Source organism: Cucumis melo, chromosome 6 (genome assembly GCF_025177605.1).
Source record: "Cucumis melo cultivar AY chromosome 6, USDA_Cmelo_AY_1.0, whole genome shotgun sequence".
Taxonomy (NCBI): domain Eukaryota; kingdom Viridiplantae; phylum Streptophyta; class Magnoliopsida; order Cucurbitales; family Cucurbitaceae; genus Cucumis; species Cucumis melo.
The window spans coordinates 6,297,726-6,312,634 of record NC_066862.1 but is presented as its reverse complement, the minus strand read 5'-3'; the positions used below and the strand labels follow the sequence as shown (position 1 = coordinate 6,312,634).

General features: G+C 34.5%; 2 protein-coding genes across 2 annotated transcripts; both read left to right on the top strand.

Annotated features, from left to right (window-relative positions):
* Nucleotides 1–8,425, top strand: LOC103483967 (3beta-hydroxysteroid-dehydrogenase/decarboxylase). The gene is made up of 12 exons (XM_008440849.3): nt 1–412; nt 1,226–1,315; nt 1,415–1,548; nt 1,649–1,819; nt 2,150–2,266; nt 2,353–2,432; nt 2,599–2,794; nt 4,396–4,513; nt 5,682–5,856; nt 6,180–6,336; nt 7,622–7,688; nt 7,820–8,425. Exons 1-12 carry the CDS (start codon nt 160–162, stop codon nt 8,008–8,010), a joined length of 1,749 nt encoding a protein of 582 aa, XP_008439071.2. The 5' UTR covers nt 1–159; the 3' UTR covers nt 8,011–8,425.
* A 1,940-nt stretch (nt 8,426–10,365) lies between these two features.
* On the top strand, nt 10,366–14,909 carry LOC103483965 (F-box protein SKIP16). The gene is made up of 5 exons (XM_008440848.3): nt 10,366–10,977; nt 11,593–12,312; nt 12,475–12,693; nt 13,803–13,906; nt 14,676–14,909. The coding sequence occupies exons 1-5, from the start codon at nt 10,768–10,770 to the stop codon at nt 14,752–14,754; spliced, it is 1,332 nt and encodes a 443-aa protein (XP_008439070.1). The 5' UTR covers nt 10,366–10,767; the 3' UTR covers nt 14,755–14,909.

The window sequence follows — 14,909 nt, the reverse complement described above, 5'->3', positions numbered from 1 at the left end:
ATAGTGATTACATGTATGAAATTTCCGCGCCAACAACTTGTCTTTCTCTAGAGTCGGACCACAACCCTAACAACCTCGATGCATTTCCCTCTCAATCTCATCAATCTCAATTCTCTCTCTTTCCTCTAATCTTTCTTCCTCTGATCTCACGATCAACAAATGGAGGTCGACGATCGCTTTCTTGAATTGAATACCAAGACCTGCGTCGTGTTGGGCGGCCGTGGATTTCTCGGCCGATCGCTGGTTCTCCGCCTCCTCAAACTCGGCAAGTGGAATGTTCGTATCGCGGATTCGGCTAACTCGCTTGAACTTGATCCATCTGAGCATGATTCTCTGCTTTCTGACGCGCTTATCGCTGGCCGGGCTTCGTATTTTCATGTCGATGTTCGCAATAAGGATCAGATCGTTGCAGGTCTTTTGTTTCTTTCTCTCTCTGTGTATGTTTTGGTTGATTGTGATATGTTGATAAGTTTTTCTTTTGAATTTTTTGTTGACTGGATGAAGTATGTTGAAGTTATAATGCAAAGAATTCTGAGCTTTTTCTTCTGTCTGTGGAACTGATTGCATTATCAAAGGATCGGTGTATGGATTTGGATTGCCTTCGTGTAGTTGGAGTTGATTTATTCTATGAAAATAATGATGGTTAGAATTGGAAAATGATTTCATTGTTGAGACAGTTTCCATGAACTGCTGTACAAGTCCGAAGAATTATTTGAATTGTTAAAAGGATGCTATGATAGTCAAGTGAAACTTGAAATTGTAGATTCGTGTGTTTTAGGTGGCGTGCATGACGCTTTCCCCTCTTTTTTCCCATAATTTTCCAAGATAATGTGATTTTGTTTTGGAATGTTCTCTCCATTGGATCATGATGATAGTATGAGAAACTGCTGTGATTTTTGAATTTCTCAACTGTATCATAATAAAAAAAAAAAAAATCGATGGAGGATTTTTTCTTCAGCTATCAATAGCGTTGGGAGGTTTACCATAAAAACCTTTATCTTTCTTTTCTTTTTTAAAGATGTAATGACCTTTATTTTCTTGATAGCTTAGAGAAATGTAAAGAGAGAAAACTGAAAATTCCATAGTGAATCATCATTTTTTGTGAATTTATTGTCATTTCATTGTTGCTACTTCCATCCACACCTGTCTATTTTCTATCCTGCAATATGTCAATAGCTTAATTGGGTATCAATTACTTGCGTGACAATTTTTTTTCCTTTTGCAGCTCTCAGTGGTTCTTCTGTCGTGTTTTATATGGACTATGAAGATTCACATTCAAATGATATTTATCTCTCATACATGTTTATAGTTCAAGGTATTGAAGCTATTAATCTTATGAGAGAATCCTTGTTATTCTGAACATATTTTGCTACAAAGAAGGATATAACTGCTGGCATCTTGATTTCTCATTTAGGTGCCAAAAATGTCATTAATGCTTGTCGAGACTGCAAAGTAAGACGGCTAATATTCAACAGTTCAGCTGATGTAATTTTTGATTGTTCGCGTGATATACTTAATGGAGAGGAATCATTAACATACCCATGGAAAGTATGTTTCTGCCTGAAGTGTTTCTCAATCATCTGTTTTTGGACATCCCTAACATTCTCTTCTGCTAATCATTTCCTCATCAAGTGAGTACTATGTACAGTTTGAGGACATGTTGAGTGACCTAAAGGCTCAAGCTGAAGCACTCATTCTGTTTGCCAACGATATAGATGGACTTCTAACATGTGCACTTCGCCCTAGCAATGTTTTTGGGCCAGAAGACACCCGACTTGTTCCTTTTGTAGTGCATCAGGCAAAATCTGGTTTGGCAAAGGTTTGCTTATTTATGTTTTTAATCCACGCTTTGTTTTGACCATTGTCATGAAAACTTTGTTTCTTCAAAAAATATATATAACTGTTATCATGGAAACTTATGTATTCCTTTAAATGAATATAAACTTTTAGAGCTATAGTTCTTATGTACGTTGGTGTTATAATACAATTCACAGCAGAAAGGTCATATTCAAATATTGATTTACTCGTGTTTTGTTTTCACAAAGTAAGCTTAATCCACAGAGAATAGGAATATATATACCTGTTAGTGTGATCTATACTAGATGTACATTGTCTACTCTTATTGAAGTAACAGAGTTTCTCATTTCAGTTAATTATAGGGAATGGTGAAAACATGTCTGACTTCACATTTGTTGAGAATGTAACCCATGCCCATATCTGTGCAGAAGAAGCACTAGATTTTCGAATGGTGTCTGTGGCTGGAAAGGTATTCACTTAATATATTGTACATGGTATTTTCTCATGCTTTTCGTGATGAGATTCATAAGTATTTACTTTCTTATCATTATACAGGCATTTTTCATCACTAATTTTAAACCCATGAAGTTTTGGCAATTTATATCTCTCATTTTGGAAGGCTTGGGTTACCGGAGGTACAATATTATAGTTCATAAACTTTTAGATAATACTGTTCTCTTGATCCCTTTCCTAATTTTGTTGTATTGTGTTGGAATATATTTGATGAGTATATTAAGGCTAAGTAGTTTTCAGTTCTCTTCCCATTTGTCTGATAATGCTGTCCTCTACATGTTCTGACAGGCCATCAGTAAAACTTCCATGCAAGGTGGTTTGGAATGTTCTCTTGTTTATGAAATGGATTGATGAAAAGTTTGGATTCAATAAATATAATCATTCCACATGGGCTCATTACATTCAGCTAGCCTCATGCACTAGAACCTTTAACTGTTCTGCTGCACATAAACAACTTGGGTACTCTCCTGTAGTCTCGTTGGAAGTAAGTTGTAGTGAAAATATATATCAGTTTCTTATGTACTCTTTTTTTTCTATTTTATCGGAATATTGTCTTTTGTTTTTTTCACTTGTTTTTGTACCCATTTGAGGTCTTCATTAATTTATAGATACTTAAGGTTGCAAATGGCAAAACCAATAAGGGCGTATTCTGTTGTTCATTTAGAATTTTAAAGGAAGTCAGGTTTTTTGTGTCTTGTGGTTTATTATCTCTCTGTCTCACATGTATAGTCTTGTAGGCACACACTTATTTTTAGAATTAAAAAAATTTCAATGAATGAATGAATTAGAAGCCTCAACACCTATAGGTGATCAAAAGGAATCGTGTGGGAAATTAAAAAAGATAAACTATAAGAAGCAACAATGGAGAGTGAGATTTACACCAATTAAAACCATGAGTAAGAACCAAATCCAGAAAACAAAAAGAAAAGAAAGCATCTTTGAAGAGTCACCCATTACGCTCACCTCAAAGAGTCTCAAAAGCTTAATCCTATGGATGAAGGCAAATTTAATATTATATCATTAAATGTTCCTTCACTTGTGGGCTTGAAATATGAAGAAGATCCAATAAATGATATCAATTTTAATTGGAGAGAAATAACATTGCAAGGGCTTCGGACTATTTGTTCTGATACCATCTTCAATCACCAATTGACCCCAAAAGCTTAAGCTTATGAGTGAAGGCAAATATATATTATCAATAAATACTACTTCGTTGCAGGTTGTGAACATTTACTATGTTGTGCTGATTTCAAAATATGACTTTGGTCGGAATTGTATGTGCACTTTTTTGGGTGAAAAAAACAAATTTCAAAATTACTGATGAATGAAATTACAAAGGTAATCCAAACCCATAGCACAATAAAGCTCCTGTAATATTCAGAGGAATGGGTTCAATTACTCAGAAGAAGGGAGAGATTTACACTAAGATCAAGTAAAAGAAAAACAGTATCTCCGAAATAGAAGAAAAGTATGATGTTTGTTCTTGAAAGTATGCTTGCTCATATCTCTTCATAAGTCCCATTAAATGTGCCAATACAAGATCCTAAATCACCTATTATTTTCTTTCTAAAACTCTTGTCCCTAACCTTTTTAATAGTTGGGAGAATATAGTTTGGTGTAGAGAGTGTAAAGAGGTATGCCACCTTCCCTTAAATCTTCCTAAAAGAGTGTTTTTTCCACTGTGAATGATAAACCTGATCTTCCTTGCCATGTTGGATTTTAGCTTGATGGTTGTTCTCCCAGGCCTTTTGGAGAAGTTGATTTATTGGTGCAGGGCTTCGATTTCAACTTTTCATGGAATTCTGCTTTATTTTCCTCTTCAATTTTTCTGACATCCGAAAGCCACTTTAGATCTTAGGGATCTCATGCCTTGTGTCTTTCCAAATAAGGCATTGCGTCAGCTAGGCACTAGCTGATGTATTCGGATCTGTTAGTGAAGCTAACGTCAAGGATTCAACCTACATATCTTCTGCAGCATCTGTTTCATTCATATAGGTTTACTTTTGTTTTATGCAGTAAATCAGTAATAGCTTATATGAGTTTTAATTTGTTCTTATTTCTTTTTCTTTCTGGTCAAATGTACAGGAAGGCATCACACTGACCATTAAATCATTTTCACATTTGCGCAAAGAATTGTCTCTTGCGAGTTTCACTGAATTTACTGACGAATCAAAAGCTGATAAGCTACTGGGTGGTGGACGAGGTTCAAACCTTCTCTCATTTAATATATTTTGCATCATTTTCTGTAATTATATTGCTTAGACAACTTCAATCATTATTCAGTTGGATATTTTGATTTCAACTTACAGACCTTGTGTTCACTGTTCTTTAGATAATTGCACTTTTTTTTGGTTATTCTATGTTTAACTTTGAATGGTTATTGCCATTTGACAAAAAAGAGGTTGGTTTTTTGGTTCATATCACAACCCTTATATCTTCTTTTTGAGATGATAAACCAACGTTTTCATTCAGATAGATGAAAGAAGTAAAAAAGAACACCAAAACCAAGCTAGAAAACAGCAGAGCAAAAGGAAATATTTACACATAAAACAATCCTTTTACTTTGTATTTCTTATCAAAATTCCATAAGGAGGCGTTCGGCAACTGACATTGATTTGGGTGGGTAAAAAGACTCACCTTTGAGTGCACCAACAATTTAAGAGTTTATTACCTCGTTATTTGCATTAACTTATATTTCTCACCTTGGTATTTGCGTCAACTCCCCTTATTACTCTCTCCTATGATAATTACCAACTCAACTCAACTCCCCAAAAATAACTTCAACCAAACACCCCTAAACATTGTTAAATGATCCATAACTGGGGGTTTTTGAGAAATACTTGGAATTGTTTAGGCTTTGGATGCATGTGCCTTATATATAGAAGTGCTACAGAAAAAACAATGCCCGTTGATTAAATCCAATGGCTCAGTGCATCTAAAAAGTATTCTGCCAATATGGTAATAATATAATATCTACTTTGTTTCAGAGCTGACAGATTGAAACCATGGTACAGAAATTGGTGGGAATAAATGAAAAAATTTGGTTGTATTTCTGATAAGTTAGTCTAAGAGTCTTGGTTGAATTTTTTTGATGTTTATAATGCATAGTTTGTCATTAAATCCTCTATGGATATAGGGTTAGTCTCTACTTGCTTGCACTGGTACTACTTCATTTTATAGTGAAATGTATAGTTTGTTTGCTGAAAAATAGCCTATGGAGGAGATCTTGTTTACTGATGGATGTTTTGAAATTCATTTGTTTACCGTTTCAAATTTTGTAATTGTTCTTACTGCTGCATCATTTGAGAATTTACCTTTGTGACATTAGCTAAATTTGTACTAGGAGAATGATATTCAACTTCTTTCTGCAGTTGCCGATGTATTGTTATGGCGAGATGAGAAAAAATCATTCACGTGTTTTCTTGCTTCATCTCTATTGTTTTATTGGTTTTTTATACGTGGAGGAACTTTTATATCATCGGCAGCTCAACTTCTGTTGTCTATCATTGTCGTCCTTTATGGATATGGGTTCATACCACCAAACATGTAAGTATGCTGATGAAGTCCTACCTTGGCACTACATGCTTAAGCTAAATGCAAGGGTAATTTACATTTTTTATTGCTAAAGATTACTTTCTATCGTGGAAGTGGAAGTGAGATATTTCACATTCAAAATTCTAGGATCCTTGATTTTTTGCTCTGCTGTTATTTGCTTCATATTATTATTTGCCTTTCTCGTGTAAGTCTACGGGCATTGTTAAACCTCGTTTTTACACTTGAAAAAAATTCTTTTTCATCAGTATTTTTTTTGTTAATCATCATTATTGTTGTTGTAATTTGTCGAACTGATAACGAGGTTTTCCCATCAGATACGGGTTTCCTGTTCAAAAACTATCTGTGACAGCATTTCGACAATCTGATTCGGTAGTAAGAGATTCAATCATGACCCTAGCATGCTTGTGGAATAGAGGTGTACATAATGCAAGAGCATTGGCCCGAGGAGAGGATTGGAACTATTTTCTTAAGGTACGGCTGTGATGGACATTCATTCTTCGTGTGTGTGGGTGCTATACTGTGTAGACATATTTGTATTTGAGGAAGTGTTGCAACAATGCAGTGATGACAACACTGTTCTCACTGCACTTGTCCCAGTATTTTCTTCGAGAACAAATCGAGAGACCCAATAGTGATCCACACAAGTGTATATGGCAAGGTTGATAATTAACGCCAACTTAAGACTTTAATCAACAGTAACTAAAGCCTAAAGTCTAAAATACGGAAGGAGTCAGTTGTGGTAAAAGACTATTACAACCCGAATAATGCTAACAACGAGAACTTAAGAAACAGAGAAGAATGTTCAAAAAAAGCTAAGAATATCAAGACATCCCTACATCAAAGTAGTCTTTTGGGCTTTAGGCTTGAAGCGTGGTGAAAAAGAGAAAACAAACCTCGTTTTGTTGGTTGTGAAGCACATGATGTGTGAAAAAAAAATGAAAATTATAGCATTGTGGATTATGAGATGATGAATTATAAGTTGAGTCCTTAAACTTTCAGAGTTGTGTCTAATAACTTCTTGATTTTAAGAAGTATTTTGTTGCTATCTTATATCGCTCTAGATTTTGAAAGTGTCTAATTGATCTTGAAAATTTTAGTTTTATGTCTAATAGGTCATGAGTGCATTTAACATTTTTAAGAACTTGTTAGATATTAAATTAAATTTTATGTGAAATAAAAGCATCCCTATCTTTTGTTTAATAGATCCCTGATTTTTTTTTTAAAAAATGTTTAGATTATGTGCAGTAAAAGCATTTCCATTTTTTGTTTAATAAGTCCATGATTTATTTTATTAAAAATTTTGTTTAGAAAGTAATGGACATTAGGATCGATAGTTTGGGAACCCATTAGCACTTCAAAGATCTAGTAAATTCAAAATTGAAAACTTATGAACCTATGGCATAGGAGCCTAATAGACATAAATTTTGACAATCTTTAATGTTTAGGGACTAAAGTTAATCTAGTTAGTAGGTTTAGACCTTGCAAGGTACTTTGCGGTATTTATCAATGCTTGAAACCATCGCGAAGTATCCTATTTTCGTATAACAACGAGTTCGAGATGAAGTGTTAAAGGTGTTATAAGTCATAGAATTATCAAGTTCACTTTTTACTTCTTAGTTAAGCACATTAAATGAATAATTAATTGTGCATTTTAAGGTTTTGATTTGATAATCTAGTAGATGGTTGGTTATAAAATGTTGTACACATACTTGCCGTTTTTTCGTTCTATAACAATTTCACATTCCACTGGTTACAGGCTGTTGCAGTTCTTTATCTTCTCAAGCTGCTACTCGAACGATCCTTGACTATGATGTTAGGCATGGGTAAGAAACTACTAGGTTTATTTTTAACACCAAGCGCTGCTTATTCCTTGTGAACTTCTTTCTTTCTTTTCTTTTCTGTAGTGCTCGTTTATTGTGACTTATTATAGTAATTAATGGTTTAATTATTGTAGGACTAGTGTTTGCGTTCACTGCATTCTTTGTGTATGAGCAATATGAAGCCGAGATAGACGAATTCGCAAAGTTCTTCTTCATCGGCATCATGGAATTAAAGAGACTACTTGCAAGCCATTTACCAACACCATTGATGTCATTTCTCTGTTGTGACAGAGTACCACATCAAGCTACAGTGTCAAAGCGATAGAGCAGAATCCCAAAACATACGAGGGTCGGAAGACTTTTTGGGTGTAGCTCCTTTTGATCGATTTGTTAGCTTGTTCGTGTGTCTACCAGAATATGTAGAGCCTTTCCACCTAGTAGAAGCACAGAAATGGAGGTAATCTATCTTATTACAAACTCAACCTGCTTTTTAACTCCTATGTCAAAGATTAGAAGCCGAATAAGATTTTGAAATTCGATACATAGTGTAGATGAGTGGACACCAAAATGCATATAAATATTCGGGTGAGTCTAGTTTTTGCCTCATTTTCTATCAACAACATTACTTTGTACTATTGGTAGCCAGCAGCAGCTAGTGCAGTTCTTCAAATGTGGGGCTGCAAGTTTGTTTTCCTTGAAACACTATATAGCCTTCGAAAAGATGATGCAATTCCCCCTCATTGCAATCCAATTTCTTAACCCTTCTACTTGGTGGTTCACCTTAGTTCCTTTTTGGTATACAATGAATCAACATGATTTGATCTGTATAAATCTTTCACAGATTAAAAGATCTTGTTTATGTCGATTCAAGAGGGTATTTGGTACATTGGAATGATACCCTTATTTGGTACGAGGTTTCTGAGTTGGAGATGGAAATACATTGCGATAAAAAATTGAGTTCTCTAAACGTTGTTATTCAATTAAAACGAATTCATATTAATTTCACACCCAAAGAAACTACGTCATTTTTAATTTTTAAGCATCTACAAAACCTAAAACCAAATAGTTCTTTAGTTTACGTTCATTGTTTTTTTATTTGCTAGCGGTTACTATTAACAATTCAAACTAAGATAGTTTACATTTTAAACACATATTACTATAATCCAAGTTAAAATAATTTATCTCAAACACGAACTATTTTAACCTAACTATAATAACTTAGGACTTAGTAGTCAACTTGTTGTCTTAAGCACTCCCTTAAGTTTTTGTTCATTTTTGTCCGGTACGTTTTGGTTTGGTTATGTCAATCGGTCACATGACAGCTTGATGGCTCTTGGTAGTGCAAGAACCTCACTTTTTTTATTTCGTAATTATAGTATTGTTGTGCTAATTAATAATGGTAAGGCTTTCTTATAGTTTTGAAGGACTGTCCCTGCCTTAAGAATGGCTTTTTGTACATATAGTTTTGGTTTTGTAAAGTTGAAAAAGAATTACTTGATGAGGAAAAGTAATTGATGAAGTGACGACACTTTTTTCTACTAAAAGTAATTGATTAATGTTAAGCTTCTTTGTTAATTCGGACGAGGAATATATACATATATCACCTATTTTGAGTAGAGAATGATTGTACTATAAAAGGTGAGGCATATATACTCACAATCAAATATCATTATTATCTATACATTGAACATATGAGATATATATGAAAATATAATAGCATAAACTACAATCAATAGACATGCAATGACATCTTTACAATGAGTCAAAATCTCAACTTTGTTTCTTCTCTAGTTAAGCATTAATTGACCAACTCAAACTTTTCGTTTTCGATCTAAAATCCTAGGTTAGGAGTTTGATAGATATGGTTCGGTTCAATTAAGGTGTCAAACTAATTGTATTACATTACTAATTGTATTACATTCTAGAATTATAGAAAATTGAGATGAATAAGCATATTAAGCAAACCGAATTGCCATGAACCAATTCACTTAGAATTCAATTGAATGCAACTTGGTTTTCATTTGTTTAATTCTAAAAATAAATAGTTGTGGATTGAGTCTAACTGATTGATTATTTTAACATTTTGGATTGTGTTGTGAGATGTCTTTAAGAATTATAAACATGTACTATCATTGAGATTAATCACAGCTGATTGGACCACATAAGAAATATTGTAAACACTAACATATATATATATATATATATATTAATCGGTGTTGAATCATTGAGTATATTTGATTTGGTTTACGCAAAGCCCAAAATCGATTAGATATAAATGTCTTTCTATATACATAAATCAAAACTTTCATTTTGAAACCAATTCCAACTCGAGTTGATTCCATTTTTGGTTGTTTGAATTGTTTTTGCCTTAGACCTTTATTCACTCCTAATAAAGCAAATATTTGTTAATAAATTATAAACAAACTTGAAAAAGAGAGTGATATTTTTGGATTTCACGAAATATATGAAATTTAACTTTTTGCTTACATTATCATATTTTATAACTTATCTCGATGGGCGACCATGTCTATCTAACCTTAACATAATGTCTATTTCAATTTTAATGTATTCTATGGCAACCAAACTATTCGCAAAAAAACATATGGAAAACACACCAAAGTTTGGATAACCATATGGCATTTACAAGATACGTCATGCGGTATTTGATCATGACTACATCCTTACATAAGATACGTGATGTGGTATTTGATATAACATGGACATAAAGTTGATTCAGTGTGTTTCATCTGCACACCAAACAAGGAAAAAGAACAATAACAATAAAAACTCATCAAAGAATTTGGGTAAAAAAGTTGATCTAACCCGTGGATTCTAGAAGAACAATAAAAGGAAGGTTTGAAAGACTTGTTTTTAAGAAGATCGATATGGGGAATTTGCATACCCAACGGCTTTTTTTGGGTAAATTTTAGCGATTCAGTTGGGTTGGAATGTTTATATGAAAGACCTCCAACAAATTTGTCTTTCCAAACAAAAATGGCTTTAAACTGAGGGAGACGACGACGCTCGGAATCTCCATATCTACTCCCAGAAGAAGCGGCGCCGTTTAACTCAGTCGTCGGAAATGGCAATGGAATTGGAGGGGGTTGATGATCTTTCGCTTCATCTGGTTTTTGCGAAATTAGGCCCTAAAGATTCTGCCATAGCTGCTTGTGTTAGCCGCCAATTCCGGTCTTCAGCGTCCGAAGATTCTCTGTGGAAGAAATTCTGCAACCAGGACCTCAACCTCACCGACCCAGTTGATCATTTGGGAAACCCAATTCCTTCATTCAAGGTTAGACTCCTGCTCTCTATTTAACTTTGCAATCCCCCTCAATGGCTATGCTAGATTGCTTCATTTCGTCTGGATAATCCGTAATGGTCGTGAAAAGGAGCAAATTATTTGAATCAGGGGTGAAATAACGTAAATCTTTATCGTCAATGGTGTTATTTATTGGTATTTCATGGATTTTTTTACTGTATTTTTAGGATATTCATTGGCCTCTTAGTGTCCACTTTGTTCCTGTATTTCTTGATCTTTGGAAGTATTGGCCTGTTCCTGTAAGCTTAACTCAATTGTTTAAAGTTTGATATCTTAGACTATTATCAATTCATATGCAGCCGAGTGATACGGTAGGTTTTCATGTAGTGTACCTTGCTGGTTCATTTAGTTCCTTGTGCATAATGTTAGATATGATATTATTGTCCTTCACCTGTCAGCTTAAGCTTTTGGATTAATTGGTGATTTGAGATGGAACCAGAGCTGGTTGCTTCAGGATGTCTTGGGTTCAAAACCCCTTGCAATGTTATTTTCTCCTCAATAGCTTAAGCTTTTAGGTCAATTGGTGAATTAAGACATAATGATAAATATGAAATACTATTTTTGAATTACTTATTTCTCTCTCTTTAGGAGACATATCAAGTATGGCGCAGAGCTTTTGGGATGTATCCTTGGCCTCTACTCAAGCGAGTTAAGAGATGTTGGGATAGACTCAAAAACTGGTTGAGTACTAACTTTCCTGAGGCTTTGGAGACACTTCGGAATGGTGCATCAGAAGCTGACATTGAAGAATTCGAAAATGTTTTGAAAGTGAAGCTACCTCTTCCAACGAGGATCCTTTATCGTTTTCACGATGGTCAAGAGTTAAAAGGTGGATATGTTGATAGTATTCGAGGCTTTCCATTGGGTTTAATCGGGGGATACACTTTCTATGGCCAGACTGTAAATGTCTATTTGTTGCCTTTAAGACAGGTGGTCTCTGAAACAAAATCAATCATTCAAGATGTTGATTTTTCAAGGAAATCCAAGTTTATTGTTGTAGCTTCCTCTTCTACATTCACTGAGAAGGTCTTCTTCCTTAATTGCGCTTCTGGACAACTCTTTGTGGGTACTGCAAAACTTCGTGATGATGGAGAAATGATCCCATGTGTACCTGGTGCATTGATAAAGTCAGTACATGAGTGTAACACAGAACACCAACAAGATGCTATGTTATTATGGCTAGAAGAGCATGTTCGGCGCTTAGAAAATGGTATTATCAAGCTTCGTGAAATTAAGAACATTAGAAGCATCTCTCTTTTTCCGGAGGAACCTCCATTATGCTCTACTGCAATAACCGATGGTGTCTGTGTAAGTTGTATTTTCTTTTATATAGTAACGCAATGGAGGTCATTATATTTATTTGATATTGTGGTTAAAAAAAATGAGCACCTTATTGTTCCTATGGAGAGCCTTTATTCAAATACGTATTGCAAATAGGGTTTAAGTTTCTCGATCAATTCTGGCTTTCAGGTTCGTGCTTCTGCTGTCTTTCTCCCGGAATTGACTGATATCCTAGATAGCAGTGGCAACCACCAATTTGCATATTCAATCCGCATGTCATTACAGGATGAAGGCTGCATCATAAATGGGATGACATTCAACTCTTGTCAGTTGCATCTTAGACATTGGAAAGTCCGAGCTAATGATCATGTGGTTTCTGTAGTTAACGGCGAGGCTGTTATTGGAAAGGTAATTGTGTTACTCATCGTGGTTAGTTAACAAATTATGGGGAAAACACCCTAGTACAAGTGCTGGGAACTGTGGTCACATCATTATTATATTTTCATTTTTCTAAAAAAATATTGATAGTGTCATTTGGTGTAATGGAAGTAAAAATTTGTTCTCTCTCTGATTCTTCTGAACTTGCCAGAGTTAACAAGCATGTAATCAATTGTCCACATATTGGACATTTGCATTTGCAGCATTTGAAATGGCCTTTTAAGGGAATAGCATGATAAGTGATTGAAAGGAAAGAACCATGCAACCCACCTAGCTGGGAACAAAGTGGAATTTGAGCGTCTTTCTTTCCTGTTCTATGTAATGATTGACATTGTGGAACTTGTTTATCTTTTTGTTGATTCAATTTGTTTTAATTACTTAATTTGATGATTAGGTATTCATAAATCATAAGTTCTATGGTTTCAGAACATGGTAAATAGTAATTGTCTAGGTAGAATAAGATTTCCTTGGTTAGAAAATTATTGATAGAGGTCGGTTGGGTGGACATGTGATTTTAATTTTTAAAAGTGAAGAAAGAAAAACCTTGATGTTTGGTGGGACTGGGAACTCTATGCACCAGACACCACACAAAAAGAGAATAGTTATTTGGTGCTTTGGAGTGTCCATCCTGCATTAAGATTTTGCATTCTTTATTTTTCTATACTCCTCTTATGAATTGCATGCATTATGAGAGATGTTAAGAAGGTGGGATTAACGAACACTTGAAGACCCATTAATGAATAATCAACCTCTGGTGCTGGGGCTTAAATTTGAAATTTGGTATGGTTGGTGTGCTCAAGGATACTTAAGTCTACCGCAGGAAATTGCTCATGAATGAAAATCTGGAGCCCAGTACTTGGTCCTTTGTCCTTGTTTTATTCTAATGGATGCTTTATCTAATCTGCATTAAGTGAAATGAAAACAAGAACTCCCCCTAATTTATGAAATTGAAGTAGTTAGAGGGAAGTCAATATGTACGTTAACATCTGGAAGATTCACCTATAGTTTACAAAGAATCTATCTGCTTGCTATTAGTGTATCCTCTTCATCGTTCTTCCACCATGTTTTGTGGTTTTCAGTTTCCCCTCTTGAAGCCGGGAGAAGAATTTGTCTACGAGAGTTGCTCATCTCTTTATTCCTCAGTGGGCTCACTTGAAGGGTCTTTTACATTTGTCCCCGGCAGGTACTTACTATATATATGATCTATTCTTCGATTTTTTGTTTCATGATTTCTTGTCTATAACTGTGGATTTGCGGCTCTCTTCCCTGCCTGCTTTATTCTTCCTTGTGGTATATGTCCATTATCATTCTACTTCCAATTTGATGTGATTATTGTTCTCCAGATTGAGTATGGTTTATCTATCCTATTATATATGAATGTGTGCAGTTAAGCCATGGGGAATGTCCACTTAAAGAATTTTTCCCATCACGCTACACTTTGAGTTTTATTATGGTGCACTTCATGCCCCCTTGTTCTTTGTACAGTTCTCAGTTATTATGTTTGGTTTGGGGCCTTCAAGATGGCCTTTGTTGTGGTTTGAGAATGAGTACTGATCGATGCTATAGCTGAAATTTCAGAATTTTCTTTTAGTTCTATTTTGAATGATTTTTTTTTTTTTTTTGGCATATCTTCTGTTTTCTTTCTTCTTCTTATTATTGTTTATATTTCTTTTAGGTTTTATCCTTGTTTTTTAATTGATCAATTATCTGTGGAAGTTTTCGTTTTTCTAATTATTAGTTTTTTATGCCTTCTGTCTTCTTCTTCCTTTTTTTTTTTTTTTTAATTTATTGGTTAAGTTTTTGTTTTTAAGTTAGTTCAGTTTCTACACCAAATGAATTGGATGAATATATCACATGGTGCATTTTTGTATACTTAGACCTTCAGCCGAGTAAACTCGTGTTTCGATATAACTAAATTCTGCCATTTGTCTAATGAGAAATAAAATTTTCAGCTTGGCATATCCAGAAGGCAGCCCCTTTGAAGTTCAAGTGGCAAGGTTTCCTCTCCAGGTTCCAACCTACATCTTCTGAACTGATTGCTAAATTCTAATGTACAAAGATCTGAATTGTGTGCATATCACACCCCTCACCTCCCTCACCTCCCTGACCTTTCCCCTATATGTGAGTTTGAATTGTGTGAGAGTGTGGTTTTTTTATAATATATTTTGTGATCTTAATTGCTTTTA

Coding starts and splice junctions, on each gene's coding strand:
- LOC103483967 (XM_008440849.3), top strand. CDS start 160: ATGGAGGTCGACGATCGCTTTCTTGAATTGAATACCAAGACCTGCGTC. Junction 4,514..5,681: donor GCTACTGGGTGGTGGACGAG/GTTCAAACCTTC, acceptor TTCTTTCTGCAG/TTGCCGATGTATTGTTATGG. Junction 6,337..7,621: donor ATTGGAACTATTTTCTTAAG/GTACGGCTGTGA, acceptor CACTGGTTACAG/GCTGTTGCAGTTCTTTATCT.
- LOC103483965 (XM_008440848.3), top strand. CDS start 10,768: ATGGCAATGGAATTGGAGGGGGTTGATGATCTTTCGCTTCATCTGGTT. Junction 12,313..12,474: donor CAATAACCGATGGTGTCTGT/GTAAGTTGTATT, acceptor TCTGGCTTTCAG/GTTCGTGCTTCTGCTGTCTT. Junction 13,907..14,675: donor TTTACATTTGTCCCCGGCAG/GTACTTACTATA, acceptor TAAAATTTTCAG/CTTGGCATATCCAGAAGGCA.